This window comes from Hyaena hyaena, unplaced genomic scaffold, assembly GCF_003009895.1.
Source record: "Hyaena hyaena isolate Hyena2069 unplaced genomic scaffold, ASM300989v1 scaffold_3, whole genome shotgun sequence".
NCBI classification, from domain to species: domain Eukaryota; kingdom Metazoa; phylum Chordata; class Mammalia; order Carnivora; family Hyaenidae; genus Hyaena; species Hyaena hyaena.
In genome coordinates, this window is record NW_024080635.1 from 4918209 (window position 1) to 4945813 (window position 27605).

General features: G+C 45.6%; 2 protein-coding genes, 1 long non-coding RNA gene and 6 other non-coding genes across 11 annotated transcripts; 7 read left to right on the forward strand and 2 right to left on the reverse strand.

Moving 5' to 3' along the window:
- Positions 1 to 874: 874 nt before the first annotated feature.
- LOC120230476 lies at positions 875 to 1738 on the reverse strand. Of its 2 annotated transcripts, none has more exons than XR_005528038.1 (2): positions 1652 to 1738; positions 875 to 1055 (listed from the first exon to the last, which is right to left on the reverse strand). It is a non-coding gene; the product is annotated as an uncharacterized LOC120230476 (long non-coding RNA). The 2 variants fall into 2 exon arrangements; XR_005528036.1 differs by lacking the exon at positions 1652 to 1738 and adding an exon at positions 1257 to 1499.
- A 671-nt stretch (positions 1739 to 2409) lies between these two features.
- Positions 2410 to 2544, forward strand: LOC120233239. Its single transcript, XR_005528766.1, has one exon. It is a non-coding gene; the product is annotated as a small nucleolar RNA SNORA16B/SNORA16A family (small nucleolar RNA).
- A 652-nt stretch (positions 2545 to 3196) lies between these two features.
- On the forward strand, positions 3197 to 3327 carry LOC120233246. The gene has a single exon (XR_005528770.1). It is a non-coding gene; the product is annotated as a small nucleolar RNA SNORA44 (small nucleolar RNA).
- Positions 3328 to 3539: 212 nt separating this feature from the next.
- Positions 3540 to 3672, forward strand: LOC120233252. Its single transcript, XR_005528774.1, has one exon. It is a non-coding gene; the product is annotated as a small nucleolar RNA SNORA61 (small nucleolar RNA).
- A 666-nt stretch (positions 3673 to 4338) lies between these two features.
- On the forward strand, positions 4339 to 4412 carry LOC120233264. Its single transcript, XR_005528780.1, has one exon. It is a non-coding gene; the product is annotated as a small nucleolar RNA SNORD99 (small nucleolar RNA).
- Positions 4413 to 4836: 424 nt separating this feature from the next.
- On the reverse strand, positions 4837 to 27452 carry LOC120232143 (tRNA selenocysteine 1 associated protein 1). Of its 2 annotated transcripts, XM_039232632.1 has the most exons (9): positions 27232 to 27449; positions 26612 to 26709; positions 18110 to 18209; positions 17442 to 17494; positions 14764 to 14895; positions 13602 to 13721; positions 7449 to 7611; positions 7229 to 7262; positions 4837 to 5867 (listed from the first exon to the last, which is right to left on the reverse strand). In XM_039232632.1, exons 1-9 carry the CDS (start codon positions 27256 to 27258, stop codon positions 5731 to 5733), a joined length of 864 nt encoding a protein of 287 aa, XP_039088563.1. In that variant the 5' UTR covers positions 27259 to 27449; the 3' UTR covers positions 4837 to 5730. The 2 variants fall into 2 exon arrangements, with proteins under 2 accessions (XP_039088563.1, XP_039088573.1); XM_039232642.1 differs by lacking the exon at positions 14764 to 14895 and having other exon boundaries at positions 27232 to 27452.
- Positions 8864 to 9282, forward strand: LOC120232156 (polyadenylate-binding protein-interacting protein 2-like). The gene has a single exon (XM_039232652.1). It carries the CDS (start codon positions 8864 to 8866, stop codon positions 9224 to 9226), a length of 363 nt encoding a protein of 120 aa, XP_039088583.1. The 3' UTR covers positions 9227 to 9282.
- On the forward strand, positions 19348 to 19450 carry LOC120233274. Its single transcript, XR_005528781.1, has one exon. It is a non-coding gene; the product is annotated as a small nucleolar RNA U13 (small nucleolar RNA).
- On the forward strand, positions 21115 to 21199 carry TRNAE-UUC. The gene has a single exon. It is a non-coding gene; the product is annotated as a tRNA-Glu (tRNA).
- Positions 27453 to 27605: the final 153 nt, after the last annotated feature.

A 27605-nucleotide genomic window follows, 5' to 3' on the forward strand; every position in this document is an offset into this window, starting at 1 on the left:
TAAAAGCTACAGTAACCAAGACAGTGTAGTACTGAGTAGAGAAACAGACCTACACATACAGCTCGTTGATTTTTACAAAGGTGTCAAAGCCATTCGACGGATAATCTTTTTCAAAAAATGAAGATGAAACAATTGGAGAGCCAGATGCAGTAAATAAGCAACCTGACTCTTACACCACACACAAAAATTAACTATAAAAGGAATCCTAGGTCTAATTGTAAGAGCTAGAACTCCTAAGCTTCTAGATGTAAACACAGGGGGAAATCTTCAGCGCTTTTCGGTTAGGCAAAGATTTTTAAAATAGGACACAAAAAGCACAAAGCATTGAAGAAAACAAATGGACATACCGGACTTCATCAAAATTAAAACCTTTTGTTCTTTAAACACCAGGGGCTGATGTGTTGAGCCCAGGCTATAGGGGAGAATGGCAGAATCAGGGAGACTAATTAGGAGGCTACTGTGATTGTGGGTCAGCAATGACGGCATCAGTGGAGGTGGTAAGAAATGGTCAGATTCCTGCCACATCTGAAAGGTGGGGAACGAACGAAGGATTTGCTGATGGATTGTAAGCGGGAGGTTTGAGAAAGAGGAGTCCAGGATCACTCCAAGGACTTACTGAGATTGGGAAGAACAAGTGTGGAGGAGGGAAAGTTGTGTTCTGAGAAGCCCATTTATTAGACAGCCAAGTGTAGATGTTCAGGGACGCTGCAGAATATAAGGTCTGGAGCTCAGGAGAAAATTAAGGCTGGAGACACTCATTTGAAAGTCACCAGAAAGTTTCTTGTCCCCTCACAGTCTGTTGTTTTCTCTATTAAATGAGAACAATACTAGTGCCTACTTTTTAATGCGTATATTAAGGATAAAGATTAATGAATAGATTAAGCACAGAATAGGTATTTAATTCTTGACAACTACTTGTTTTTACATTGACGCTTATTCATTCCACGGACAAAACATGTACAAGGCGCAGTGATTCTGAGCGTGGTCTCTGCGGTGGACTCGTGGATTCCAGCCCTTTCCTCGTACCTGCGTGATCCATCCCTCAGTTTTCGGATCTGTAAAAAGGGCGTAACTATAAACCTATACACAGGGTTGTTAGGGGAACTAGCTGAGAGAACTAATCGAGCATAATCAAGTGCTCAGCAAAGTTACGTATCTATTAGCGGGAAGATGAACAAATAATACATTCATCTTCTGAGTAATCGGTCCCCTCCCCAAGAGCCGCGCTTCCAGGAGGAGCCCCTCCCCACACCCACTCGGCGGCTGCTCTTCCGCCGGCCCCCAGCGGTCGGAGCGAAGCCCTGACGCCGCTCATTTCCTGCCTTTGGGAGTCTGACTGAGCTCCAGCGGGCATGGCGAGTGGCTTCATTTGTGAGTCCAGTGCCGAGTCCCAGCCGTTCAGCGAGTGCGGAACACCGGCGCAAGGTTGCTCTCTTCCCGGCGAGAAGACAGCGACTCCGCACGCGCTTAGAGCTCAGAGCCTGGAGGGCCTCGCGGCACCCGAGGGCGGACTACAACTCCCAGAGGTCTGCGCGGGCGCGTTGCTGCGGTGGTCAGGCGCGGCCGCCCAGGGCGAGACCTATAAAAGGCCTCTCCCAGCCTACGGACGTCCTTTTTCCCTGCCGCCGTGCGGGTATTCCTACGCCCTTACCTGAGACCTGCTGCAAGTCACGCGCATCCTCGCACTTGCCCTATTTTAGCTTCGCCGCCACCGGCCCCTCGCTCGCCCGGGCTGCCTCCCAAGGCTGAGGGATGTTGAGCGCGGCATGCAGTTGCCGGACCGAGGTCCGCAAGGCCTGTGCGGCCGCATGCGCAGTGCGAGGGGCCGGACCATGCGAGGGCCGCGCCTGCTCCCGCCTCGGCCCGCGCGTCCCGGCGCTGCGGTGTGACGGGTGAGTAACGCGGGCAGGCTGCGGGGTGCAGGGCAGTCCTGGGCCTCTAAGTGAACCGACTAGAGAGACGCCGCGTGGTGGTGTCAGCGAGGTCGCCCGTAACAGTTACCTATTGGGTGACCTTGGGGAAGTGACTTTACCTGTTATCTGGCTGCACAACATGTCAAGGAATTCATGCAGGTGGATAAAAAGGTTTCTGGAGGTCGAGTCCTTTAGATGCTACTTTGAGTCCCAGTTCTGTGGCTTTCTGCAGGGATTGGCGACTTTCAGTAAGTAGCTTAATTTAAACCTGTCCGTAAAACGGATGATAAAATGGTCCTGGAGAGATATTAAATGAGACAAAACACTGGTGCTTAGCAAAGTAAGGTGGTAATTGGGACCTGGTAATGGGATATCTGTTCTCTCATTTGGTCTCCAGGTCTCCGTACGTGAGTTACAGTTAAGCAATAGTGCACAGGATTTAGGTCAGTCTGAGGGCTGGACAGCATTTGAGGCTGCCCTGAGACCTAAATTGCCCTGTGGCCCTTATCGAAGCTGCAGCTGCTTCCACATAGCTGCTGTGGTCAAAAAGGAGCCCAGAGTGACAGTTTTCCTTGACGGTCGCCGTTCTGTTTGCTGTAACTGATCTGCAACATATCAGGAAAAGACAAATCCCAGTGTACCTGCCGTTTCTCAGGCATAGGTGCAGTTCTTTATTACAATTGACAGGTTTCCAGAGGCCAAGAGAAATGTTCTCTTAATAGACGTATAGGTGCTAGAATAAAACTTAAGTAAGTTGTTGAGAGGCACCTGGTTGGGTGACCGACTTCACCTCAGCTCACGATCTCACAGTCTGTGGGTTCCAGCCCCGGGTCAGGCTCTGTGCTGACAGCTCAGAGGCTGGAGCCTGCTTGGGATTCTGTGTCTCCCTCTCTCTCTGCCCCTCCCCTACTCGTGTTTTATCAAAAATAAAGATTAAAAAACTTGGAAAAAAGTAGATTGCTGAGACCAAGGAGTATGGAGGGGCAGGGAGTTGGGAGTGGGTTGGGCATGGCAAGTGGCACAGATCTTAAAACAGTGCTTCGGGTCACTGCCACAAAAAGCTTAAGGCATAAGTACCAGGGTCAAAAGCCAGTCAAACGTTTTGATTCTGAAGACCAGAAGAAGGGAACAGTGTCATTCAGGACAACTGTGTTCTCCTCTTAGCTGTGCCAGATGAAGATTCCAGGATGACCCTGACGTTGACCTTTCTGGTGAGGACTTTGTGATGGAACACACCCGCCGCAGGACCTGGTAGGTTTCTGGGAACTGCCTGAGGGTCAGTCCAGCATGTTTCCAAGGGCTGTGGCCGGCCGTGGCCATGGGATCTCCAACTGCATGCGAGAGTAACCTGGAGAGACTTTGACAGCACAGGTCAGCATAGTACCTGTAGCTGCCACTCGCCTTTCCTATATCTGCCTCCGGAGCTGGGCTGGAAGCCGCCGACGTGAGTCCATAAGCTGCCACGTCGATGGGCACATTGGCTCAACTTTGTGTTGGATTAGAGCCTTCATGCTTTTTTCTGCAGGTTGTCCCCAAGTGCCCCGGCAGTGTCTGGAACTGAAGAATCTGAAGACCCCAGGTTGCTGTGCTTTGGGGAAGGTAAAGTTAGATGTCCAGGACAGCCTGCCCCTCCAGTTCCCTTTCCCATCAGATCTGCACACTGGTCTTGGTGGTCGTACAAGGAGGAAAAGGAACATGGAAGCTGACCTCCCAGTGCTTATAGTCTGGTATATAGCTTAGGGGCCAGCTTCAAACAAGGTTCGAATTCTCTTTGGTTTCCTCCTCCCCTGGGAAATGGGATAAGCCTAGGGTTAAAGGGAGGATGTAGGTGAAGCTTGGGGCAGCTGTAGTGACGGCTGACTTAGTACTTCTGGATTTGATCAGTATGAATGGCTTTCTTGCCTCTTGATTGAGTGTCCTTTCTGGTCTTTTAGATCTGTTACCAGTAAAGCTGTCCTCCTCTGATTATGGAGCTGTAGTCGGGTAAGTTGGTTACCTGAAACTTCACTTCCTTGTAGTGTCAAGCAGTGGAGAGTTGTGAGCCCAAAGTAGTGGAATCAAAAGGCGGCCTAGGCCTTTGGGAAAGACTTAGCTTTTTCATGCTACATCACTTACACCTATCAGCTGTTCATGGCCAGAAGAGAAAAATGTTTGGTGTGATTTGGTATGTTAGATTTGCCCACCCTGTTGGAAGGCCAAGAAGAGCACAATGTGCTGCGAGTAGAAGGTACCAGATACCAAAGCCCTGTACCTTCAGCAGAGGCTGATTGCTGTGAATGTACAGTAGTAGTTTGAGCTCATGCTCTGAGGTCTGGGGAAACCTCAAATCGTGGAATCTTAACTGGCCCCTTTCCTGGGAGTGTGGGATATGGGTTGGGTAGAAACAAGTAGTTCTTCTAGCTCAGGGTGCTGTTTTTTTAGACTGACTGGTCGAGGATGAAATCTAATCTGAGTGGACATCTGTGGATGATAAATGCGGATATGGGACTGAGACCAGTTTGGTGAAGGCCTGGGTGACATTAACTAACTAACTAGGAGAATATTAACACACGGGCTTACACTTCTTTTCAGGAGCGACCTTATGGGAAAAGGCAAGCTGTTTTCGGTGGAAAACCATGACCTTTGTATTTCTGCTAATGCTGGCATGTGGTATGTAAGCAACCAATAAAAGACTTAAAAAAGTATGCTTGTGTCCGTATCTATCTTGATGTCCCTCAGACTGCTGGTTATTTCCCATTATGGTGTCAATTTTTTAATAAAGGTTAACGTCTCAAAGGATAACATGATCAGTTCTGTAACTTCTATTTTGTAACTGTCTCGTTCAGTAACCATGAAAATTCAGACTGAGCCAAAGACTGGTGTTCTTAGAAAAATATCTTTATTAGAAGGAGAGAATCTTAGGCTCCCCGGATCCCAATGCAGGGCTCAGGGGTCAATCCCAGAAGCCAAAACCAAGAGTCAGACTCTCAAACCAAACTGACTGAGCCACTCAGTGCCCCTAAAATAGCTGAAGGCTGTGACTAGGCCATTTGCCTCAAGGTTCTCCCCACCCCACTCCACAATTTCCTTTAACATAGAAGTAGAAATAAAATGGACTTATTTGGTATAAGTCCAGATTTCCCACATGGGTGCTGGAGATAGATGTAAGAGGATTCATACCTACTGAATGAAATTCAGGTGGGCCAAGGTGGGTCAGGCACACAGATGCCGATGATCATGCTCTACAAAGGCTTCAAAGCCAGGCCTGCCCTTGGAGCATGCCCTCACTCTCGAGTCTTTTGGTCTAGATGTAGCTGGTTCCATGACTTCCTACCACATGCCACGCAGCCTCCTTCCCAGCTGGAGTGTCTTAAGAGACTTCAATGTTCCCAGCCACCAAACCTAGGGGGTGGCAGCAAGGGTGCCTGAAATGGAAGGTCAACATTGCCCGCCACTTGGCTGGCTAACAGCAAGTAATCAGTGCATTCTGACTTCACAAGGGGTAAGGACATAGAAAGGCTTTCTACAGTAAGCCAAGAAAGGCTCCTGGGTTGAATAAATTATATCCACAAATTTGTCAGAGTGTAGATAACCCTACGTGGACAATTCTTGTTCAAAGACAAATTGGAAAACCTTGTTTAACGGCACCTTGGTTTTCAAACTCCAAAGGCTATTAAGTGAAGGGAGTAGTGTTGCAGGAATTGTCATAATCTGAAGAGTTGATAAGTAAAATCTTACAAAACGTTTCCAAAAAGGTAAAAGTTCTTTCAATACTTTTGTTAAAAAGGAGTCTCTCATCTCCATCACACAGTCTATTTCTGCTTGTCCTTTGTCCTGACTACATCATGGCAGGGATCTCTGAAGAGACTGTGTCCAGGGGCTGCCAGTGACAGTCCATCAGTGCATCGTACAGCTCCTCGCTCTGCTCCATGAACTCCTTGTTGGCCTCCGTCACATCCAGCTGCGGCATGGGGTCTGCAAGGAAAGCAAGAGGGCGTTCAGAGCGCCAAAGGACACTTGGGCTCTGTTCCCTCCTCCCGGGACTTCCTGTTCCCTCAGCAAGTTCCTGGGGTGGATACCACGGCCTGGCAGGCTTCCTCTGAGGATGAAAATAGAAGCTACTTCGAGAATGGAACATGTAGTTAGTACTCTAATAGCGGCTGTTATCCCCCCTCTAGCCTTCCTGTGGCCTGGCTTTCCTGGCGTGGTCCTCACTGAGATTTTGGGTTCTGGAAATCTGATTAAAATTACTAAATCCAAAGTACTGTTCTTAAAAGGGGAACATTACATAGCAATGAAAATGAAGCTCAGCTGCATACAATGACTGGACCTCACAAATGGTGATTCTGTTAGTACATTAACAACAATGAGCACTGAGGAATGTACATAATTGTTGAAATCACTACACCTGAATCTAGTAACACTATGTTAACTATACTGGAATTGCATGAAAAAAAATTAAAAACCAGTGACAGGTACCTTTGGTTAAGCATCTGACTTTTTAAATATTTTTCTTCAGTTAAGCATCTTTCTAAATATTTTTAAATATTTAAATATTTTCTTAAATATTACATAAATATTTTCTTAAATATCTGTATTTTCCAAATTTTCAATGGTTAGTAACTATTACTTGAAAATGAGAGGAGCACCTTGCAGGCTCAGTTCAGTGAACATGTGAGTCCTGATAGAGTCATGAGTTCAAGCCCCACATTGGGGGTAGAGATTATATAAATAAATAAATGGACTGGGGCGCCTGGGTGGCTCAGTCGGTTAAGTGTCCGACTTCGGCTCAGGTCATGATCTCACAGTTCGTGGGTTCGAGCCCCATGTTGGGCTCTGTGCTGACAGGTCAGAGCCTGGAGCTGTTTCAGATTCTGTGTCTCCCCCTCTCTGCCCCTCCCCTGCTCATGCTGTCTCTCAGAAATAAAAAAAAATAATAAACTTTAAAAGGGGAGGAAAAAATGTAATGTAAAATATAAAAAAAATTAAAACACAGAATCAAAAAATGAATTTTACAAACCATCAGACAAATACAAAGCGCTACTTTTACTGGAGACCTACATCACGTCTAGGGAGTGACCCGCTCTCTCCCCTGCTGAGCTGCTCCGTCGGGACTCTCTGGGACCTGTACGGACACCACCCCACCGGGGAACATACTCACTTCTTACTATAATTATGCAGGCGCTAGTTCTCTCACCAGAAGGCAATCTCCTCCAGAGCTGACTCCACATCGCACTCCTCAGCACCCACCTACAGGCACAGCGCCAGCCACAGACCAGTCACCCGACAACGGCTGACAGACGACAGAGGAATGAGTGAGCAAACTCCTTTCTTACCTTCCAAAGCGTCGTCCCCGACTTCTTCGTATGTCTGCCAAGAGACCAGAGAGGGGATGAGAAGCAGCGTCAACTCCTGGCCCAAGGCAGGGAGGCCGTATTTTTAACAAGAGGAACTCGGTTGCTTCCTCTTGCCCATTTTTTCTCAAGCCCAAGCTGCCACCCTTACCGATGCCATGCTGGAGGACGACACACCCAAAAGGACACGAATCACAGTTACCTGCATGGTGCTCTGCGTGTAGCCGTACTGGGGGTAGCTGTAGCTGTAGCTGCCTGTGTTCTGGTCATAGCCCCACTGGGCATAGTAGTTCTGGTACTGCTGGTAATACTGGTTGTAGCTGTAACTGTACATCTGACTATATTCCACTGGCTTCACACGGCTCCTTAAATGAAGAAAGAACCAAAAATAAACACATGTAGACAAATGTTTCCATAACACTATGTGGCCAGGGGCTGTTTTAAGTGCTTTATGCAGATCAACTCATTCAAAACCCACAACAACCCTATGCAATAACAATACATTATTCCTATTTTAGATGAGGAAATTGAGGTACAGACAGGCCACATAATTCGTCCAAAGCCACACAGCTAATAGGAGATCCACACCCAGGTAGCCTGGCCCTAGAGCCCAGGCTTTGCAGTCAGGACATTTGTTTTTATTTTTATTTTTTAAGTTTGTTTATTTTGAGAGAGAAAGAGAGAGAGAGACAGCACGAGTTGGGCAGGGACAGAGAAAGCAGGGAAAGGAGCCCCAAGCAGGCTCGGAGCCCTACTGTCAGCTCAGAGCCATACATGGGGCTCGAATTCACGAAACTGTGAGATCTGGACCCGAGCCCAAACTGAGAATCAGAAACAGATGCTTAACTGAATGAGCCACCCTGGTGCCCCCACAGTCAGGAGTTTTAGTGGTTAGGTTTTCTCTCTTATCAAATCTTGTCAGTACAGACTTGTCCTCTTCTCAACATCTTGGGGGGCTGTTGTTCTGCCACCCGCAAAGGCTCAGGTGAACATGGCCTGGAAAATCTGGATTTAGGGTGATCCAAGCAGCTTTTCAAACTATAAAATGTCTAATCCCCTTTTACACACACTCACACACTCGTGCACACGCGCGCCCGAGCGTTCCGGTAGCCTAGTGTCACCACTGTAGTCCCAGCTACCGTTTATGGAGTAGGTATTCGGGATCTGGGCCTGTTGCTTTTCATATACAGTCTCCTATCTTAAGTCCCACACAGCCCTTTGGCAGATTTATTATGTATTATTCCTATTATACAGATGAGAATACTGAGCCTCTATAAGATTCAGTGACTTACCCAAGGCCACACCAAGGACTGGAGCCAAATTTACCTCCAAGGCTCATGCTCTGAACACCACATCATTACCTACAGCACCTGCTCTGACAGATGTGAGACATCTTGCCAGGCTCCTATATCCTGCACTCACAATTCAGGGCCGAGGCCCAGGCTCAGCGGACAGCTTTCTTCTCTTGCTTGCATGGCTACCGCAGCCACTGCTAATCAAAGACAGAATGTCAAGTTGGTGGCCTGTGGAGACCCGTGGAGGCTGAGCGGATTCGCTGGCTGCTGTCCCCGCTGCCACGCACTGGGTTAAAAACAACAACTAACCAACTAGCCAACCATGAAAGATCCAAGTCTCAGCAGTACTAGCCCAAGCAACATCAACAAAGATGTCATTACAAATGGTCATTCTAATGAAGATGACAATCCATTTGCAGTGTACATGTGGATGGGAAATGAAGAGGAATTCAACAGACAGAAGTTATGGGAAGAAGAATTTATTGAACGCTGTTTCCAAGAAATGCTGGAAGAAGAGGAACATGAGTGGTTTATTCTGGCTCAAGATCTCCCACAAACTATGGACCAAATCCAAGACCAATGTAATGACCTTGTTATCTGTGATGGCTCTTCTCTGGAAAATCTTGTGGTCAAGAGCAATCTGAATCTAAATGCAAAGGAGTTTTTTCCTGGGGTGAAGTACTGAAATATTTGAGTAGATGGGGCCCTCTTTTGGTGGATGTAGCACAATTTCCACACTGGGAAGGCAGTGTTAGAGAAGACTTCACTGTAAAAGCTCTCTCATCACTGTGTTACACTTAAGCTTTGCCAACGTTTTGTTAGTCTTGGATGCTTAATAAAAGTGCTGAGACTGTTATTAAGTAATAAGCTGTCAGACATTTACTGAGAATAGTATTGGCCCCATGGCTTGATGTGAAGACAGCGAGAAAAGAAGCACCAGTCAAGATGTAACAAAGCACCAAATTAAAATGACCTCTAAATCTTAGAAAATGGCCTTTTTTGAGGCTAAATTGGTTCCTTAAGGTTAGTGAACAGTTGTTAATGTCTAAACTATTTTTTTTTTTTTTTTTTTTTGAGAGAGAGATAGAGACAGCATGAGCAGGGGAGGGTCAGAGAGAGAGGGAGACACAGAATCCGAAGCAGGCTCCAGGCTCCGAGCTAGCTGTCAGCACAGAGCCCGATGCGGGGCTTGAACCCATGAACCGTGAGATCATGACCTGAGCCAAAGTTGGACGCTCAACTGACTGAGCCACCCAGGTGCCCCTAAACTATTTTTTTAAATGAGTACATTTAAGTTCAGGTTGTTAGGCAAATTTCTCATTTTAGACTTAAATTTGCATTTGTTAAATTTCCTTTTCAGAAAAAGGAAAATCAAGAAGAATTTCCTTTTTCTGAAGAAGGCCTTGTTAGTTAATTTGAAATAATTCATTATAGACAAGTATGTCTTTGGTTACTGAGGTTATAAGGTAATGCTCACAATGAGAACTAGTCCTATTTTTATGTTATCACATAAGAAATAGTGAATTCTCCTAATGTTATAGCTGAGCAAGTATATAATTTGAGAACTGCATCTTCTAAGGAGTCACTGCATCATAGCCATGCCTATGCGAAGTGCAACATCTGACCCACCATAATCCACTTGAACAAAAAGATTCTAACATGATTTGACTGGTGCTTTTCCTTGCTTTGTTAACCATCAATCACTACAATGGTCTGTGGCACAACTTTTCTTTTAACAAAACTAGAAGAGTTTTGGCTTCTTAAACTTCACTCTTGGGTGGGTTAAGCTGCCATACGTGTTCAGTGTGAACAGTGTTTAAGTTAAAAATACTGTAAAAAAATAATATATTTTTTAAAATAAAAAAAACAGAACTGAAAAAAAAAAAGAAAAGAAAAGAATGTCAAGCTTGCAAAGGATCCATTGCTTTCAAAAGTATACAAAATCATGCATAAGTAGGCTTATGAGGCAGGCCTGGGTTACGACCAGCAGTCCTAGGTGGGACGAAATCAAAAGAACAACGTGGCAATGTGCTTCCAGAGTCATCACACTCCTAAAAGCCAGACTCATCAGTGCACATGAAACGTGAGGAGGCAGGGGCTCACACCACCACGCCATCTGGCTTATAAGGGGAATCGTAACCATCACGCGGTGTGGAATGCACTTGTGTCCTCATGATTAGTATATTCGATCTCTACAGTGAAGCCAGAAGAGGAAACTGAGTCATAAGCAGGAGGTGGCATCCCACAGCAATCCTGTCACAGGAACCACAAATTCTCAAAGTCTGAGTGAGCTCAAGTTCCTTCCGAGTGCAACACTGGCCTGGTGAGCAGGACTCGGCTAGAGGAGTGAGACGACTCCATGTCTGACCCGTCTTAGCATCGCCTCCTGATGGCGTGGCTAGATGAAGTCTAATGGCACAGACTTCCTCTCCCTGCCCAGCGTGAGGCTGGAAATTGCTAATGGTCTCCTCCATGATTACCCTGCCACCCTCCTGATATGTTCATGTAATTGAAGGTTGTCTCCTTGGCCTGGGTCTGCACATTTCTGTTGTTTCTCCACACTCAGCTCTTACAGATGGAACTCTCAAAGGGAACTCTTACCACCCTCAATTCCCAGGGCTTGAGGGAGCCTCCCTAGAGGCAGGCACCAAATTCTGACAACGATCAACCAAACAGAACATAACCTCCTTGCAGAACACACTTTGTTTCTCTTATTTAAAGCTACAACTCCAAAGTCTACATCAGGGCCTGCAGAGCTGTAGGAACTCAGTTATTGTTGACTGAATAAATGGTAACAAATCAGAAACAACCAACACCGGCAACATCTGAGGAACCTTGAGACAGAATATACAGTCAAAATACCTTGAAGCTATTAAAAAAATTATGGCGGAGACTGTAGAGCTGTGTGGGAAAGGGAATGTGTATATGAGGGAAACTGGGGGAAAAAAGAATGAGCATTGTTACTGTAATTAAAAATGAATAAAAAGGGGTACCTGGGTGGCTCAGTTGGTTAAGTGTCTGACTCCTGATCTCAGCTCAGGTCATGATCTGACGGTCATGAGGTCAAAGCCTCCCTCTTCCCCTCCCCCTGCTCTCCTGTGGGCATGTACTCGCTCTCTCTCTCTCTCTCTCAAAATAAATAAACATTTTTAAAAAAATGAATAAAGATTGGGTGCCTGGGTGACTCAGTTGGTTAAGCATCAAACTCTTGGTTTTGGCTTATGTCATGATCTTGTGGTTCATGGGCTGGAGCCCTTTGTCTGGCTCCACACTGGTGGCTGGGAGCCTGCTTGGAATTCTCTCTCTCTCTGCTCCCCCCTCACAAGTGCTCACTCTCTCCCTCAAAACAAATAAGTAAACTTTAAAACAATTTACAAAAATTAAAAAAAAAAAATCTACCACATGTAAACTGATCTATATGGAGTATGTATGTATATATCATGGATATCTATGGAGAAGCCTGGAAGTCAGAAATCATAATTAGTCATTTTGGGCAATGAGGAAATTTATTTCTTTTGATATTTTCTTTAATGTTTTATATAGTAGAGTATAGAACAAGTAACATTTTGGAGAGAAATCACTCAAACTGATCTTCAATGTATTAAATACAGTTAAGCTGCAAAGAATCTTTCGCTGCTTTGAAAAACCTAGCCATTTAGGGGCACCCTGATGGCTAAGTTGGTTGAGTGCCCGACTTTGGCTCAGGTCACGATCTCACGGTTCATGAGTTTAAGTCCCACATTGGGTCACTGCTGTCAGCACAGAGCCCACTTCAGATCCTCTGTCTCTCACTCTGCCCCTCCCCCACTTGGGCTCTCTCAAAAATAAATGAAACATTAAAAAAAAAAACAAGAAAGGAAGAGAGGCACCTGGGTGACTCAGTCAGTTAGGCAACTTTGGTTCATGTCATGATCTCCTTCCTGTTCGGGAGTTTGAGCCCCGCATCAGGCTCTGTGCTGACAGCTCAGAACTTGGAGCCTGCTTAGATTCTGTGTCTCCCTCTCTCTCTGCACCTCCCTGCCTCACGCTCCGTCTCTGTCAAAAATAAATGGAAGGGAGGAAGGGAGGGAGGGAGGAAGGAAGGAAGGAAGGAAGGAAGGAAGGAAGGAAGGAAGGAAGGAAGGAAGGAAGGAAACTGACAGCCTAGAACTAGAACCCAACGGGAAAAAAAGAGGGGAGGGGAGGGGAGGGGAGGGGAGGGGAGGGGAGGGGAGAAAAGAACTTGGGCATTGAAGTTCTGCCCCTAGAATGTAGCCACTCTTCCTTCCTGGCAGGGACTGCCTCAGCCTCCACATTACTGACCTGGGGGCGAGGCAGACAAGTCTTTGGTGCGGGGCCGGCCTGTGCACTATAGGATGGTGCTGTGCACTGTTCGACATTTAGTAGCATCCCGGGCCTCCACTCATTAGATGCCCTCCCCCACAAGTTGTGGCAACCAAAAGTGTCTCCAGGTGTTGCCAATGTCCTGCTGTGGGATAAAACTGTCCCTAGTGGAGAACCACGGTTTTGGCCAAAGGGTAGAAGATTCTATGTAGAGAGCGAAAAACCTGCTTGGAGTTGTAAGAGAAGAGGGCTCTCTGCCTGGCATGACAGGTATGATAGTGATGTAAATAATATTCTGTAGTGTTTGGATCATTAACTCTTAGCTATTCCCATAGCTAAAATTGGGTATAATTTTTTTCCACCTGCTCAGTTCTCACCAGTTCTGTGGATAAATCTCTAACGGTGACACTGCTGGGCAAGAGCAGGAACACGGAGTCTGCGGAGCCCAGCTGCTTTCCCAGCACTGCTACCAGCCACGTCTGAATGCATGTGCCTCCCCTGCCAGGGCTCCCTCCCAACTGTAAGCTTCCCGAGGGGCAGGGCTACTGGTTCATCTCCAATGCCCAGCACACAGCCTGACCAGTAGCAGGTGCTCATTATCTGTGACCTAAACGATGTCTCCCTGCAGTCTCCGGTCCAGCATGCGGAAGCTCCCATCATCACCAAGCAGATGAGGAGCGCCCAGGTTGGCAACAGTCCAGAGAGGCCCTCTACCTTCCCGCCGGCGCACGACTCACGCTTTGGGGATCGCCACGCTCAGCCGAACTGGTTTAGACCCCAGGCCAACTGCCCCCTGGCACTCGGTCAGAGCTCGCTTCTGTTCCAGTTCATCTGTGAATTTCACGAAACCATAGCCCCTGTAGAAAACAAAAGCAGACACACTTTTTAGATCACAAATGTGATGAAGGTAAAGTCTAAGAACAGAAAAGACAGAGTCCCTCAAACTCTGTAGGAAGGGATGAGCGCCCCATCAGTGGAGGCGTGCTGTAGGTAGAGCAATTCAAGATTCCAGTGCTGGAGGACCCTGAGATCCAGTGGGATCCCTACTTTAGTTCACCATTCTCCTCCATGCCTTCATGATGGGGCTGCTTCCCACACAGCAGCTTCCCTCCCAATCTGCTGGAAATACTATTTCCATTATCATCATTATGGTAGTAATAACAGCTGTAGAAGTTCACTGAGCAAAGACTTCCTACATCTGCCTTGTTCGCCAGGTATGGCGCCAGGCACTGGGGCTCAGCAGCCCTAAGAGGACAAGGTTCTTGCTCTCCTAGACTCATATTCTACTTGGGGGATCAACAAATGGCAGCGAATATTTCACGAGCACTTTTTATTTCTCAGCACTGTGCTGAACATTTGCCCAGGATTACCTCATCAAACTGCCCAACAATTAGATAATGGTGGTATCTGCATTTTACTAGGAGGGAGCCAAAGTCAGAGGGGTTGCATAACTTGCCCAACATCACTGGAAAATCGGGATCCAGATCCAGGCCCCAAGCTTATAACTCAAGCTCATGCTTGTAACTATTACTCTGATCAAGAATAAGCCCTTCTTGAGGTTTTTCCACTTTTGAAGGAACAATAATAAATAAGAAGGCAAACACCTATAAAGCCTATCCTATTGCTTTATTGATATCACATCATGTAACTGTGACATCAGCCCTATGAGCAGATACTACCAATCAGCATCTGTTTCACAGATGAGGAAACAGGGTCAGAGGTTTGGTGGCTTTTTGACCGCTTTATCCCCAGCCAGTATAGGAGCCAGGGCTCACACCAGACCACCCGGCTCCAGAGCCTAGGCTCTTAACCACTGCGCTCCACAGCCTTGCTCTAACGCCTCCATCTAAGAGACAAATGCTGGCCCAGGGTGGGCATCAGTAACCGCTGAGGTCTTACTTAGACACGCCTGTCTGGTCCAAAACCACCTTGCCTCCCCGACAGGAGGGGTAGACTTTGACGAAGAATTCATACAGCATGCCGTCATCCACATCTGGGGTCAGGTCCCCCACAAACAAGGAGTACTCAGGGCTGAGAGGAGGAAACAAGATTCAGACACAAACACCAAAACCTCTGTTCTAACAAGCTCTTTTGGCCCATTCTGGGCTCCTGGGCCTTCTGAGGGAACAGCACATCTGATGGGCCCATAACCAGGTCTGAATTTGTTGCATTCGGCAGTCCTGGCAGAAGAGTTATGGAAGCAGCCCCCTGTCCCAAGTCCTTTACTCAAAGAACAAAGCCTGTCTGGCTTCAAGTATTATAGGAGTGCAGATGGGGGGACCCAGTCAGAGGAGCTCAAAAGAGAAATCTACATGTTCTGTATTCACTGCATATTTTTTTTTAAGTAATTTCTATGCCCAACATGGGGTTTGAACTCATGACTCCAAGATCAAAAATTGCGTGCTCTACCGCATGAGCCACCAGGTGCCCCTCGCTGCCTATCTTTAATTGAAATAGTCAAAGACAGAGAATGAGAACTGGACCTATGTCCTAAAGATGGAAAGGCTGGCTAGGATGAAATCCCTGAAACTTTTAGAACATGCGTCAGCAATGTTCTGTACACTTTTTCTGTAAAGTGCCAGACAGTAAAAATTTTAAGCTTGGTGGGGCACCTACAATCTCTCTGTTGCTTTTTCTGTTTTCCCAATCCTTTAAAAGTATAAAAACCAGTTTTAGCTTGCAGGTGACACAAGTCAGGACACATCCTGTCAACCTCTATTATTCTAAATATATATTTCTTAAGTTTATTTATTTTGAGAGACAGAGAGGGTGTGCAAGCATGAGGGAGGAGCAGAGAGAGAGAGAATGAGAGAATCCCAAGCAGGCTCTAAGCTGTCAGCCCAAAGTCCAGCATGGGGCTTGATCTTACAAACCATGAGAACATGACCTGAGCCAAAATCAAGAGTTAGACCCTTAACCAGCTGAGCCATCCAGATGCCCCTATTTTATTTTATTCTATTTTATTCTGTTTTATCTTAGAGTGCAAATGCGGGAGGGGAGCAGGAGAAAAGAGGGCAGAGGGGAGAAGGGGAGGGGGAGGGGAGGGAGAGATAATCCCAGGTAGACTCCACGTTCAGAATGGAGCCTGATACAGGGCTTAATCCCATGACCTAGGGATTATGACCTGAGGTGAAATCAAGAGTTAGATGCTCCACTGAGTGAGCCCACCCCAGGCTCCTCTGTTCTAGAAAAGTCAATAAAAGAAAAAATCAGGGGCATCTGCCTGGATCAGTCAGTGGAGCATGTGACTCTTGATCTCTGGACTGTGAGTTCAAGTTCAGATAATTTAAAAATAAAAATCTTAAAAAAAAAAATCAAACATGTAAACTTATTATTTTCTTAGTTCAAGTATGATATATATATCTTCTTTAAAATCAGAATACACAAGGGGCGCCTGGGTGGCTCAGCAGGTTGGGCGTCTGACTTCGGCTCAAGTCATGATCTTGCAGTTCGGGAGTTCAAGCCTTGTGTTCAGCTCTGTTCTGATAGCTCAGGGCCTGGAGCCTGCTTTGGATTTTGGGTCTCCCTCGTTCTCTGCCCCTCTCCCACTCGCACTCTTTCTCTCTCTCTTTCAAAAATAAATATTAAAAAAATAAAATCAGAATACACAAAAGGACAAAAGAAACATAAAATTACCAACAACCCAACCACTCAAAAGTAATCACTATGAACACATTATTATATTTTTGTCTTTTTTTCTTTGGCTTCTCTTTTTGGATTTACAAAACTTGGGTATAACTCCCTTGGTTTCTAGCATTTTTTCACTTTTAATATATTGCCAATGTCTTGATGTGTCCTATTTTGCTACAATGACTTATTAATGGACATACAGTATTCCAATTAATAAATAAATTGTCGTTTAAACTACTTCCCTATTATTAGAATATCTGGGGTTTCTCCAATTTTTCCCCTTATATTTAATATTTCAATGAACACTTTTGAGGCTAATCTTTGCACACATTCCATGAATAAATTCTGAAAAGTAGAATTATGGGGTCAGTGGGTGCAGATCTTTTTAAAGCTCTTGACACATTGTTTTAGCTGAAAAGCTGAAGCTGAACCAACTTATGTTGCCACAATAGGTCAATTCTTACTGAATAAAACATCACTACTATGGGTAATAGGGTGGAAAGCTAGAGGCAGGCCCAAATAGAATACATGAGTTTTGGGGCACCTGGGTGGCTCAAAGGTTGAGTGTCCGACTCGGCTCAGGTCATGATCTTATAGTTTGTGAGTTCGAGCCCCACAGTGGGCTCTGTGCTGTCAGCTCAGACCCTGAGGCCTGTTTTGGATTCTGGGTTTCCCTTTCTCTCTGCCTCTGCCTTGCTCACGTTCTCTCTCTCAAAAATAAATAAAACATTAAAAAATTAAAAAAAAATTTTTAAAAAGAATACACGGGTCTTGACAAGAAGCACCAGTGGGGAAGGGGAGGCAGTCATCCCTCAGGAGGAAGGCAAAGTGGACCAAACTTGGCTCCCCAACCACCTCTTCGGCAGAGTCCAGCACAGTGATGCATCTTGTCTCTATCTAGACTTTCCCTGGGACTTGAAGCTACCTTGGGGTTACCCTACACTCACCTGTTATCTGGCTGTTTCCCATAAGTGGCATAGTTCAGTTTAAAACGTTTTGCCTAGAAATTTAAAAACAAACAAACTAAGATGGAGAAGGGCATTTCAAGAGTCAAACAATATTTGAAAAAAACTGAAATAAATTACCTTGGCCAAAACATCTCCCCCTCTCTAAGCCTCAGCTTTTCTCCTGTATAAAATGGGGGGGTTGCACGGATGATCGCTAAGGGCACTGCCAGCTCCATGGTTCTATGAGCCCAGGTGTGCCGGCTTGGTGCAGCTGTAAGCTAAGTAACTGTGGGAAGAGCAGAATGTAACTCTCTTGAAATGTGTCCTCACTGCCGCCAGCCTGTTCTAGTTTCTCAGTCAGGCAGAGGGCTAGGGTTTCAAGTCTTCCGTTAAGGGAGGCAGCGGCGCCAGTGCAAAGGGCATGGATTCTAGAGGAACCAATCTTCAGTTTGCATCCTGACTCTGCATTTACTACCTGCATTGCCTCAGGGTAAGTTATTCCACTTCCCTGAGCTTCAGTTTCCTGGTCTGTCAAAGATAATGATGACTACTGCTCAGGGTTTTTAGAAGATTAAATAAAATAATGTAAGTATACAGTAGGGATTAATAAATGATAGTTATCGATGACAATAAAAATGACATCATCATCATTATCTAAGTGTCCTTACAGGTGTGGCTCCGGGAAGGGGTTTCCCATTAATTTTATGCAAACACTTCTCAGCTGTGGCCAAATCTGCGAATTCTACAAAACAGTAGCCAGCTGGGATTCTGGAAAGCAAGCAAACAAGAGAAAGAGAATGGTTAAAAATGGGATTGTCAGAGGAGACTGAGCCCTGGCCTGAGGGGAAGGAAAAATGTTTCTCTAACCAGAGACTGTACTGTTTTTTGTTCCCTGCCATATTCCAGTTCAAAACTAACTTACAAATCTGGGGGCGCCTGGGTGGCTTAGTCGGTTAAGCGTCCGACTTTCGCTTAGGGTCATGATCTTGTGGTTCTTGGGTTCGAGCCCGGCATCGGGCTCTGTGCTGACTGCCAGCTCAGAGCTGGAGCCTATTTCAGAGTCTGTGTCTCCCTCTCTCTCTGACCCTCCCCTGCTCACACTGTCTCTCTCTTGTCTCCTAGAAATAAATAAAAATTAAAAAAAATTAACTAACTTACAAATCTGAATATAAGGGCTGCCAATCTGGGCCAGTCCCACACTCATCTAGTTAACATTTACTTATGTACTATATCACCTATGAAGTAGTTTTGCCAAGAATATTTAATACAATCTGGGGCACCAGAGTGGCTCAGTCAGCTGAACGTCCGACTTTGGCTCCAGTCATGATCTCATGGTTTGAGAGTTCAAGCCTCACATCGGGCTCGCTGCTGTCAGTGCAGAGCCTGTTTCGGACCCTCTGTCCTCCTCTCTCTGCCCATCCCCCATCTGCACTCATTCTCTCTCTCAAAAATAAACATTAAAAAAAAAAAAGAATATTTACTACAATCCAATAAAACCCTTAGATCTAATGTCTAGTTTACAGGAAATATTAGGGACAGAACAAGTAAAACACCACCAAAAAGAAGCAAATAAGTCCAGAAGGTTAAACTAGATTCCAGAATGTAGAACCCTAAGTAAGACAATTAGTCTTAACTCTTTGAAAAGTCAGTGTTAGGAGAAAAGAAAAGATGTGAGCTTTTCTACATTAAAAGAGACAGGGGCGCCTAAGTGGCTCAGTTGGTTAAGCGTCCAACTTTGGCTCAGGTCATGGCCTCACAGCCCCGTGAGTTCAAGCTCTGCGTCAGGCTCTGTGCTGACAGCTCAGAGCCTGAAGCCTGCTTCAGAATCTGTCTCTCTCTGTCCCTCCCCTGCTTGTGCTCTGTCTCTCTCAAATATAAATAAATATTTTAAAAAATGAGACAAGAGATGATTCTTTAGTTCATTAAGTGTGATGATGCAGTACTCATACTGTTGTCAAATGTGCCTTCTTCAAACCCTGTTATGACCTTGGCACGCTACCCATCTGACCTGAAAAAAAAAAGAAAGAAACATTTTTTTTTAAAAACTATATTGGGGCGTCCGACTTCGGCTCAGGTCATGATCTCATGGTTCATGGGTTCAAGTCCCACGTCGGGCTCTGTGCTGACAGCTGGCTCAGAGCCTGGAGCCTGCTTCAGATTCTTTATCTCCCTCTCTCTCTGACCCTCCCTGTTCACGCTGTATGTCTCTCTCTTGCTCTCTCTCTCTCAGAAATAAATAACATTTAAAAAAATTTTTAAAAAGCTATAAAAACTATTCTTGAGGCAAGCATAAAAATTTGAAGGTAGACTGACTATTATATGGGAATCACTTGGGTATCTTTTGATGGGTATCACGGAATCATTGTTAATGTTGTTACTATGATGGAAGCATTGTGGGGATGTCCAGTTTTTGGCAATGTATGCTTAAATATGTTGTCATAAACTGTCACAACGTCTGTAATTTACTTTCATATGATTTAGCAAAAAGAAACCTCTATTTAAATTTATCCAGTTAAAGTGACAGGTAAGGAAAATATGGCAATACGTTAACAAGTGTTGAAATTAGTGGTGACTATATGAGTGTTCACTGTACTGTTCTTTGTAGTTTTATTTGAAAATTGTCATAATTTAATGTGTTTTTTTGTTTTGTTTTGTTTTTGATCACCCAAAAACAAAGCTGAAATAGAGCTGAAGAACAAGATTCCTGTCCTCAAGAAGCTTACAATCTGGCTGGCTGGACAAAGTAAACACATGGACCCTAAACTGGGAGATGTCTAGGAGATCCCCCATATTCTATTTTTTAAAGCATCACCAAGAAACAGAAGTAGAAAGATATGGCTGTATCCTCTGACATCCCTTACTACCAAGAGAATTATACTGAACACAGTTAATTTTCCTTAACATTATCCTTACAGCTACCACCGGTGAAATAATCCTAACTTTTCTGGATATATTACTCAAGGTCCTCAGTTTAAATAAACATATGGACACAAAGCCACGAAGGTATGGGCAACAGCAGTGCTTGTGGCCAAGGATCATAGATCGGGATATATGAGTTCCATAAATTTTGCTGATGCTAAGAATGAAGGGCCAAATCTGTGCTGTGTGCTAGAATCTTGAGGCTCACAGATGTGAAGGCCACGATCAGTAAGAGCCAACCACTACTGGGACACCTGGGTGGCTCAGTCGGTTGAGCAATTGACTCTTGATTTTGGCTGCTCATGGTCCCAGGGTTGGGGTTTTATCACTGAGGATGACGATTATACACAATGTCAGCTAGCTAAAATGTAACACAGAGATTTCTGGGGGGCTGCAGTTAAACTTGGGAGGGGTGTGGGTTTCTTGGAATGCCAAAGGCCTGACTCCCCAGACTGCCCATGTCCCGCTCCAGCCCTCCCAGGCATTTCTGCAGTCCTTGGGGAACTCCCTTATCTATACATTGTATACAAAGTTTAGCAAAATAATAGGACACACAGAGGCGCCTGGGTGGCTCAGTCTAAGTGTCCGACTTCGGCTCATGTCAGGATCTCACGGTTTGTGGGTTCAAGCCCCATATCAGCCTCTGTGCTGACAGCTAGCTCAGAGCCTGGAGCCTGTTTTGGATTCTGTATCTCCCTCTCTCTGACCCTTCCTGCTCGTGCTGTCTCTCTCTCAGAAATAAAACATTAGGGGCGCCTGGGTGGCTTAGTCGGTTAAGCGTCTGACTTTCACTTAGGTCGTGATCTCGCGGTTCGTGGGTTCGAGCCCCGCGTCAGGCTCTGTGCTGACTGCCAGCTCAGAGCCTGGAGCCTGTTTCAGTCTGTGACTCCCTCTCTCTCTGACCCTCCCCTGCTCACGCTGTCTCTCTCTCTCTCTCCTAGAAATAAATAAAACATTTAAAAAAAAAAAAGAAATAAAACATTAAAAAATTAAAAAAAAAATAGGACACACAGTAGCTTGATTAGTCTCTTGTGATTATTCACCTTTAAGTCAGGCACCCTCTGTTTCTGCAAGCCTGAAATGTCACACGCCCTCTGTACACAACAAGTCAACTGAAATTTGTGATTGGCCTGACACTGCCATAAATGAAACTACAAGTGAGGTAAACGGGGGTCTTCATCTGTAAACATTGACCCGGTACCTTCTCCTCTTTCTGAGCAAAGTGTGGAGTAATCTTTCACCCATCAGCACAGGGTTTGTTGGCCATTCCCGGCAGGATGAAGCCCAGCTTCAGATTCTCCCTCTCTTTCTACCTTTGCCCCTCTCCCCTGCTCTCGTGCTCTCTCTCTCTCTAAAAAATGTTTTTAAAAATTGAATCATGGACTTAGGGGGAAAAAAAAGAGCTGACCACTATCAAGTGCTCATTATGGGCCAAGCTCTGTGTTGGCCATTTCACATGCACCATCTCTCACTGACGGAACCCTCACACCAGCTCTGTGAGGTGAATGGAACCATGGCTCCCATTTATTTATTTTTTTTTAAATTTCTTTTAATGTTTTATTTATTTCTAGGAGAGAGAGAGAGACAGAGAGAGAGAGAGACAGCGTGAGCAGGGGAGGGTCAGAGAGAGAGGGAATCACAGACTCTGAAACAGGCTCCAGGCTCTGAGCTGGCAGTCAGCACAGAGCCCGATGCAGGGCTCGAAACCACGAACCGCGAGATCATGACCTAAGCGAAAGTCGGACGCTTAACCAACTAAGCCACCCAGGCGCCCCCCACTGCTCCCATTTAGAAGGGATACTGAGACCTAGCCAGATTATACAAGAGGCCTTAACCCACACAGCTGGTATGTGCCAAAGGTTGGAGTTGAATTCAGGATAGTCTGACTATATTCTTTCGCCAACATTTTATTGTAAAAAATTCCAAACATAAAAATGAGAAGAATTGAGGGTGCTATGCAACTCTTGATCTTGGGTCATAAGTTTGAGCCCCACATTGGGTGAAGAGATTACTAAAAGAAAAAAAAAAAACTTAAAAAAAAAAAAAGATTGTATAGCAAACAGCTACATTTCTACCACCTATAACACTTTATTATACTTATTTTGTCACATAATTATCCATCTATCCATCCCCTCTACCCACTTATTATTCTTATTTTCTGATACATTCCAAAGTTAGGTTGTAGATATTGGTATACTTCTCTCAATTACTTCCAATATGCATATTATTCAATTAGTTTACAGTTTTTGTTTCAGTTTTATAAGCAATGAAATATACACACAGAGAACTGCACAAATATCCTAGACACTGAGTTATTTTTACTATAGATCAATTTTGTATATTCTACAAGTTTAAATAAATGGAATCATACAGTAAGGCTTTTTTCATTTAGCATAATGCCATTTTTGTTCAAGTAAACTCCACACCCAAGGTGGGGCTCAAACTCATGACCCCGAGATCAGGAGTCACATGTTCTATCAACTGAGCCAGCCCGGCACCCCTTCAATCAGCATAATGCTAGAGACTCATTTGTGTTGTTACTATGTAAGTAGTTTGTTCTTTTTTATTGCTGAGTGGGATTCTACTGTATGAAAACACCAATATTTATCTGTTTACCTATTTGTGGATATCTAGACTACTTGCAGTTTTCAGCCACTGTCATGAAGCTGTTATGAACACTCTTTTCAAGTCCTATTCTTGGTGGGTAGATGTCTTCATTTCTCTTGGATAAACTCCTAGTACTAGACTTGGCTGGGTCATAAGGCAGATGTATATAAGAAACTGCCAGACTTGGGGCTCAAACCCACAAACCATGAGATCATGACCTGACCCAAAATCAAGAGTCAGTCACTCAACCAACTGAGCCACCCAGGTGCCCCTGGTCTTCTTTTTAAAATTTGCGTTTAATCATTTTACAGTATTCTTATAAGCCCTTTCAAACTCTTTTATCAAGTAAGGCTGATTAAAAATGCAATGTGTCTATATGTACCATGGTAAGAAACAACTAGAGTTTAGTAATTGTGGTTAGGAAGAGACAGTTCCAAATCTTATTTCAGTGAAGTAGAAAGTACTACAGAACGTGTTTTCATACCAGTAGCTGATTGATTATCTAGGGCTTTCAGTCTACAAGTGCAAAAAAGAAAAATATTTAGGCTAGCACAATCTACCAGTCAGAAAATCCGTTCCTAGGTATGAAGGGCCTCAGCACCTCTGGCCAACCTAGTAGTATTTAAGTTTTAACAAGCACCCTTATCCCATGGGATTGACTAAATCTTTCTTTTTTAGTATATGTGCTGCCGAAGCGAGCACAACTAAATCTTTCTTTGTACATTGATAGATCACACATTCTTTCCTAGACAGAACTGAGCTCTCCTCTCCTGTACCACCCTGGGCTCCAAGGAACCAAACCCTCTTGCACAACACCCCCACCCCCACCCCCAAGGAACCAGGCGCCTTGGCAAGACCTCTGAGCCCCGTGATAACATCTGTAGCTGGCACCACCGAGCCTGGATGTAATCAAGAACTGTCAGAGGGGCGCCTGGGTGACTCAAGAGGTTAAGTGACCGACTCCTGACTTCAGCTCAGGTCATGATTTCACAGTTTGAGTTCAAGCCCCACATCAGGCTGTGCAGAGAGTGCGGATTCTCTCTCTCTCTGCCTCTCCCATGCTCGCTCTCTCTCTCAAAATAAGTAAAATAAACTTAAAAATTAAAAAAAAAGAAAGAGAAAAAAGAATTGTCATAGACCACTGCACTTCCTTAATTAATTGTCCTAAATCACTTTAAAAATCTCTGGGCCAGGAGAAACCTTGGAGAGTGTGTGTGTGTGTGTGTGCGCGCGCGCGTGCGTGCACGCACATGAATGTTTATTTATCTTTGAGAGAGGGACCAAGAACAAGTGGGGGAAGGACAGAGAGAAAGAGGGAGACACAGAATTTGAAACAGGGTCCAGCCTCTGAGCTGTCAGCACAGAGCCCTATGCAGGGCTTGAACTCAGGAAAAGCAAGATCAAGACCCAGGCCAAAGTCTGATGCTTAACTGACTGAGCCACCCAGGTGCCCTTAGAGTAGGCTTTTTTTTTCTTCTAAGTTTTTAACGTTTTTTTATTTATTTGAGAGAGAGAGAGAGAGACAGCATGAGCAGGGGAGGGGCAGAGAGAGAGGGAGACAGAATCCGAAAAAGGCTCCAGGCTCTGAGCTAGCTGTCAGCACAGAGCCCGATGCGGGGCTTGAACCCATGAACCATGTGAGCCGAAGTCGGTTGCCCAACCGACTGAGCCACCCAGGCGCCCCTGGAGTAGGCTTTTGGACAAGGGTCTGCCTTCTCCTCAGGTGGCCAGCCTCCTGAATAAAGCTCCTATTCCTTTCCAATTAAAACTCGTCTCTTGGGGGTGGGGAGGGAAGGAGGAAAAAAAAGACAACTCATCTCTAGAATATTGACCTTTCCAAGTATAGGCAGCCAAACCTGGCTTTCAGTAACAAGTATTGGGGCTCTCAACACGCAAAGTACCTGTCAACCAAATAGCCCAAACTGACCACACGTCGTATCTCTCATCTGTATTTTTCAACCACTTGATGTTTTAGCAAGCTACTCTAATAGAGTACGTGGCAGAGTAGCTGCTCAGTAAATACTGACAATTGATAAAAGGATTCTCCCTTTTCTAACTAGAACCCCAAGGAAAACTGAGACCCCCTTCCCCCAAGAGAAGGAAGAATCTAGGGGTGATATAACACCACCATCTCAAAATATTCTCTGCATTTTGTTGTTTCCATATTTACTGTTTCATGTCCCTCTTAGAATGTAGTAAACTCCAGAGAGGAGGGACTATGGTTTGTTTCAGCCTGCTATCCAGGCAACCCAGAACAATTGCATGCAGTATTATTTCTATAAATAACTTTTTAAGTGAATGACAGAGTTAAGAGCACTCATGGCTTTAAGAACAGACCTGAGTCCTGGCTTGTCATTTAATAGCTCTGTAAACTTTAAGACAGTTATTGAATTGAAGCTTCTCTAATAATAGTACTTAGCTCAGACATACTTGTGATTTTAAAAAATGATTTTAAGGGCACCTGGCTGGCTCAGTCGGTGGAGCATGTGACTCTTGATGTCAGGATTGTGAATGCAAGCCTCATGTTGGGTGTAGAGATTACTTAAAAATAAAACCTGTTAAAAAGGTGATTTAGGGGCACTGGGTGGCTCAGTTGGTTAAGCGTCCGACTTCGGTTCAGGCCATGTTCAAGCCCCAAGGCAGGCTCTGTGCTGACAGCTCGGAGCCTGGAGCCTGCTTTGAATTCTGTCTCCCTCTCTCTCTGTCCCTCCCCTGCTCATGCTTTGTCTCTGTCTCTCTCAAAAATAAATAATTTTTGGGGCGCCTGGGTGGCTTAGTCGGTTAAGTGTCCGACTTTCACTTAGGTCATGATCTCGCGGTTCGTGGGTTCGAGCCCCGCGTCGGGCTCTGTGCTGACTGCCAGCTCAGAGCCTGGAGCCTGTTTCAGTCTGTGACTCCCTCTCTCTCTGACCCTCCCCTGCTCACGCTGTCTCTCTCTTTCTCCTAGAAATAAATAAAAATATTAAAAAAAAATAATAAATAAATAAATAAATAATTTTTAAGTGATTTTAAAGCGTTTAATACTGGGGCACCTGGGTGGTCCGATGGGTTGGGTGTTGAACTTTGGCTCCGGGCATGATCTCATGGTTCATGGGTTTCAGCCCCTCAGTGGGCTTTGAGCCCCGCACAGGGCTTTGAGCTAACAGCACAGAGTCGGCTTCAGATTCTCTCCCTCGCTCTCTGCCCCTCCGCCACTCACTCTCTCTCAAAAATAAACATGTTTTAAAAAGTGCTTATAACTAAGCAGATGGTAATCTGTTTATATTTATTAAACATCTACCATATGGTAGACACTGTTCTAAATGCTGAATGTGAATTAACTCATTTAATCTCACCATAACTCGCTAAGGTAGATGCTGTTATCATCTCCATTTTCATAGTTGTGGTAAGGGGATGGAGAGGGCAAGTAATTTGCGGGAGGTCACATAGTAGACATAACTTTCAGTCTGGTTCCAGAGTCCAGTCCTTAAGCAATATGCTACACTTCCTCCCAATAAGACCCCAAATGTTAGCGTTTATAACATTATATTAACTATTATTAGGGGGTGAGAAGCCCTGACCTTGTGATGTTTACATTCTCGAGAATGACACCTGCAGCATGGTCTATTAACGCAGAATTGAGAAGATCGAAGAAGAAAATGTACCCAGTGAGGCGGTTTCGGATAATTTTGACGCTCATTACGGTCTCTCCCATGGTGGCAAAGGCTCTGGAGATGAAATTCTCATCCATGTAGGGCTCCAGCTGCGTAAATACAAAAGCAAGAGCAGAGCGATGGCGGCCAGCCAGCAGCCAGGCTCCTCAGTCCGGGTTCCAGAGCCCACCCAGGGTTCGCTACGCGGTGCTGGTGCGGGCGGGGGTGAGGAAGGGGAGATCTTCATCTACCGCGCGGCCTGATCCCCACCTTTCAATCCCTCGCCTCCCTTCCCTCCACACTTGCCCTCTTTAGGGATCCCGCTCTGGATCCAGTAACCCCTCCAGTGCTAGAGCCACACACAGCGCCCTTCCACCTTGGGATTCCTGCCATTCTACCCCCTAAAGAACCTCCCCTTCCCTTCCAAGAACGCACGAGGAAGGCCAGGAACCCGCACCCTCAGACTCGGTCCCTTCCTCTAGATGCTGGGACCCTCCAGTGTCACCCAAAGAATTCCACTCCCCATTCACTTCCACCCTTTTGAGATTCCAGGACTTGTCCCCCTCAGACTCTTCCTCCCCCGTGACGCTAAGAGTCGTCCTCCTCGGAGCCGCGCAGCCGCCCTCACTCACATCGCCCATCCACAGGCTGGCCGCCATGTCCGCAGCCTGCCCGGAATTCCGTGGGCCGAGGAGGCCAGCGCGGGAGCCACACCGCGGGCCCGGGGCCGCCAGGGAGCATGCGCCTCGGACGCCTTCTGCGCAAGCTCTGAAACTCCGCGCCCGAGGCCGCGCCCGATTCGCCGCTCCGGGTTTTTCCGACGATTCGGCCGGACGCAGAGTTCCTGGATCCCTGGGGGCGGAGCTCTTCGGAGTCGGCGGGATGGGGCGGAGCGGACTCTACGCCAGTGCGCGGGTTGCTACGGTAGTTAGCGTTCTCCGGTTTCTCCCACTGTATTCAAATACAAACGTACTATAGAATTACAAAACGGATTATGCTCTTTGTA